A 4,130-nucleotide genomic window follows, 5' to 3' on the forward strand; every position below is an offset into this window, starting at 1 on the left:
TAAATGGAAAATATATTTGCACAAAATGACCATGCTATATCCGTGAACAGGATAAAGTATTTTACCCTATATCAACTCAAATCTTAATTCACCTAATCAGATTACTACTTTTAACATAAAAGAAGAAAATAGTTTCTTAAATGTTAAAAAAACAAAATTTGAAATTTCTGGCCAAGTTTTACAAGCTGATGGTACTAATTATCCTAAAGGATCAAATGTAATATTAATTTATAATGTTCCTGGATTTTTGTTTGAATTAATTTGTGTTAAAAAACATGGTAAAGAGTTAGATAGAATTGATAATGTTGGTATATCTAGTTTGATTAAATGTACAATTAGTTATTCTGCAGACCTTAGTGGGCCAACAATAAATAATGGATTTCAATCAAAATTTAGCGGTGGTGGTTATTTTAGTGCTATTGGTAAATTATCTAATTTTTGTTTAGGATTTTTTAAAGATATAGAATATCCAGTATATAGAGGAGGTTTTGAAATAAGTTTTTTAAGACGTTCTGATGATAATGGTTTATTTAGAGATAAAAATGATCAAGCAGTACTACCTGGAGTTGGAAAAATTGTTATTGAAGAGTTTCAAATTAGAATACCAATTGTGACTTATGATGATGCGTATAAATATAAATTGGTAAATGATTTAGTTTCATTGTCCAAGAGAAATGAATATATATTTAGATTCAAATCATGGCAGTGTATTGAAGAAAGAAATATTACTGGTAAAACACTAAACAAAGATATAACAAATATGTATAGAAATATTCATAATCCTTTATTTGTTATCGTAGCTTTTCATACAGCTAGATTAAATAACCAATTGACAGACCCAATAGAGTTAAGTAATTGTAATTTGAAAAATATTTGGTTCAATATTGATGGTATGAGATATCCAGAAGAATTATTAAACTTAGATTTTAAAAAAGAAAAATTTTATATTGCTTATGATATGTTAATGAGTTATAAGAATGTTTATAATAGAGTACATAGAGATTTATCTTTAATGTATATAACTCCAGAACAATTTAAAAATACCAGACCATTTTTTGTAATTGATATGAGCAGGCAACCATCACAGATTTCTGGATCTAAAACAAGTATTATCTTACATGCAGACTTCAACGAAGATGTGCCTGCTAATACAATTTGTTATATTTGTTTAGTATCTGGTACGGAATTTTTTTATGATCTTATCAATAATACAATTAGAGAAAATATATAAAATATATCTATCTTAAATAAATGGATTATTGTAAAAAATATTTATCCTAAATAAATGGATTATTGTAAAAAATATTTATCCTAAATAAATGGATTATTGTAAAAAATATTTATCTTAAATAAATGGATTATTGTAAAAAATTTAAATCACAAACTAGAAGTATAGGTATTCCTGAATTTATTAAAAAAAATAATAAATATAGGAGATTATCAATATGTAAAATATGTAACACAAATAAGAATAATATATCAGTCACCAGCAGGGGCGCCGATGTATTTTGAACCACCTATTACAATTTTATTTTGAGTCAATACACCCACAACCCACCCACCCATGTAAATATGTAATTAACTTTTTTAATTAACATACTAGGTATAATTTAAGTGTTTTTATTTTATTTATTTGACTCGTGGTATTTAATTACAACAGGGGGGCGATTCTTGAAAACGTGACATAATTTATCGAAAGTGACTAAAGCATTTGTCGCAGGAAAAACAGTTTTTGATATTCTTGAAAAATGATAAAATTTTATCGATTAAAAACGATTCGACTATTTGTCTACTGCGATTAAATTAGTGACAAGATTTTGTCGAAGGTAATTAATATTCGACTAGGTTATTTTATATTGTTATCAATTGATAATAATGAAGTATGAAATATGAATATTAATTAGTAGGTACCTAAAATAAGATCACCTAAAATGGACAATTTATACGCAAATCTATTTTTAATTAATAATATTGAAGAACAAGTAAACGCGATACAACATGTCAGGATGACAAAAGAAAAACCTATGGATCCATTTATGTTGTCAGACAGATTATTTGTTAAAAGTTTTAGATTGTCTAAATATCTTGCAAATCACTTAATAGACATGTTAAGACCACTAATTGAAGACGCTAATCGTTCATCGGCAATTGATTTAAAAACAAAAGTATGAATATTCAAAGTATTTATAACATAGTTAACAAAGTACGTTTCAAAGCTGATATTTGTATTTACCATCTTGTAGGTACTCGTTGCATTACACTTTTTTGGCACTGGTTCTTACCAAACACCAATGGGTCATAGTCGATTTACTGCTGTATCGCAATCTTCTGTATCTCGATGCATAAATGAAGTTGTAAATGCTCTCAATCATCCTGATATTTTCAACTTATGGGTTAAGTTTCCATCAAATATATACGAGCTTGACCAAGTTCGAAAAAAGTAAAAATAATCTTTTTTCTTGTCTTCGTTTTTTTATTATAATATTGATATTTTTAGATTTTATACGAAAACAAGATTTCCAGGAGTTATTGGGTGCATAGACTGCACTCATGTTGCATTAGTTCCACCATCTTCAAATTTAAATTTAATAGAAAACCAACACCCTGAGTACATTTATGTAAATCGTAAATGCTACCATTCTATAAATGTCCAACTAGTAAATATCACATTTAATTTATAATGTTGAATATGTTTGAGTTATAGGCTAATATTTTCTGAAATTTAAATTGTATTTACATAATGTTGTAGATTTGTGATTCAGATTTGAAAATACTAAACGTTAATGCATTGTTCCCCGGAAGCACACATGATTCTCATGTTTGGAATAATTCTAGTGTCTTACCATTACTTCAAGATCTATATACAAATGGTCTTAAAAATATTTACTTGTTAGGTAAATAAATTATAAATATAGCTCAAACTTTATCTATTAAAATGGTATTAACTAGGGGATTCAGGCTACCCATTACGTCCATGGATGCTAACTCCCATTGCAAATCCAACTACTGAAGCGGATGAATATTTTAATAAACAACAAATGTCCGCTAGAAGTATCATTGAACGTTGCAATGGAGTTCTAAAGGGACGTTTTAGGTAAATTGTATTTAGACCACGTATTATATTATACATTTATTATTTTTTTTATACTTAATTCATAGATGTCTTATAAAAGATCGAACTCTGCATTACAAACCAGAGAAAGTATCACAAATAATTAATGCTTGTGTTGTTCTTCACAATCTATGTATAACGTACAATCTTCCTGAATTTGTGGATGGAGAAAATATAACTGATTTTGGCATATACCAAGCTCCACTGGGTGTTGCAGAAAACAATGATTTAAATTTAAGAAACAGAGATTTAATGATGGGAAGGAGACAAAGACAAAAAATTATTCAACTTTTACAAAATAGAAATATTAGGGAAGAAATATAACATTATAATATATTTATATAAACACTTTATATTAATAACAATTCTACATAATATTTATTAAAATTTTTAATAACAATTTAAAAAATAAAGATTAAAGATATTAGATTATAACATGTATAACATTATGTATTAATAACTATTCAACATTAATACATTATATATATATATTTAAATTTGTAATAACAATTTAAAAAATAAAGATTAAAGATATTAGATTATAACATGTATAACATTATGTATTAATAACTATTCAACATTAATACATTATATATATATATATATATATATATATATATATTTAAATTTGTAATAACAATTTAAAAAATAAAGATTAAAGATATTAGATTATAACATGTATAAAATTATGTATTAATAACTATTCAACATTAATACATTATATATATATATATATATATATTTAAATTTTCAATAACAATTTATAGGTAAAGATTAAAATGTTCAGACAATAGAATGTAAAACGCTATATATTTTTACAAACATTTTGTATTAATTATAATTAAGTAAGTACTGTTCAACATAATACTATATTATTATATTATAATATATATTTACATTTTATTTTGAATGTATGTTTCCAAAAGTGTATGGATGTTGCTGAGGATATTATTTTTTTGTTGCAAAAGAATCAACTTTTGATCATAATAATTAGATTTAATATTTAATTTTTTAGCTG

General features: G+C 24.9%; 1 protein-coding gene across 1 annotated transcript; it reads left to right on the forward strand.

Moving 5' to 3' along the window:
- The first annotated feature begins 1,686 nt into the window (after positions 1-1,686).
- On the forward strand, positions 1,687-3,460 carry LOC107883754 (putative nuclease HARBI1). Its single transcript, XM_016804395.2, has 6 exons — positions 1,687-2,165; positions 2,244-2,440; positions 2,498-2,657; positions 2,750-2,894; positions 2,950-3,094; positions 3,160-3,460. Exons 1-6 carry the CDS (start codon positions 1,932-1,934, stop codon positions 3,434-3,436), a joined length of 1,158 nt encoding a protein of 385 aa, XP_016659884.1. The 5' UTR covers positions 1,687-1,931; the 3' UTR covers positions 3,437-3,460.
- The last annotated feature ends 670 nt before the right edge of the window (positions 3,461-4,130 follow it).

Source organism: Acyrthosiphon pisum, chromosome X, assembly GCF_005508785.2.
Source record: "Acyrthosiphon pisum isolate AL4f chromosome X, pea_aphid_22Mar2018_4r6ur, whole genome shotgun sequence".
NCBI lineage: Eukaryota > Metazoa > Arthropoda > Insecta > Hemiptera > Aphididae > Acyrthosiphon > Acyrthosiphon pisum.

What these genes read in the sequence shown, in the direction of transcription:
- LOC107883754 (XM_016804395.2), top strand. Translation starts at nt 1,932, where the DNA reads ATGGACAATTTATACGCAAATCTATTTTTAATTAATAATATTGAAGAA. An exon ending in CAATTGATTTAAAAACAAAA is followed by an intron (nt 2,166 to 2,243) that starts GTATGAATATTC and finishes ACCATCTTGTAG; the next exon opens with GTACTCGTTGCATTACACTT. An exon ending in GTTCTAAAGGGACGTTTTAG is followed by an intron (nt 3,095 to 3,159) that starts GTAAATTGTATT and finishes CTTAATTCATAG; the next exon opens with ATGTCTTATAAAAGATCGAA.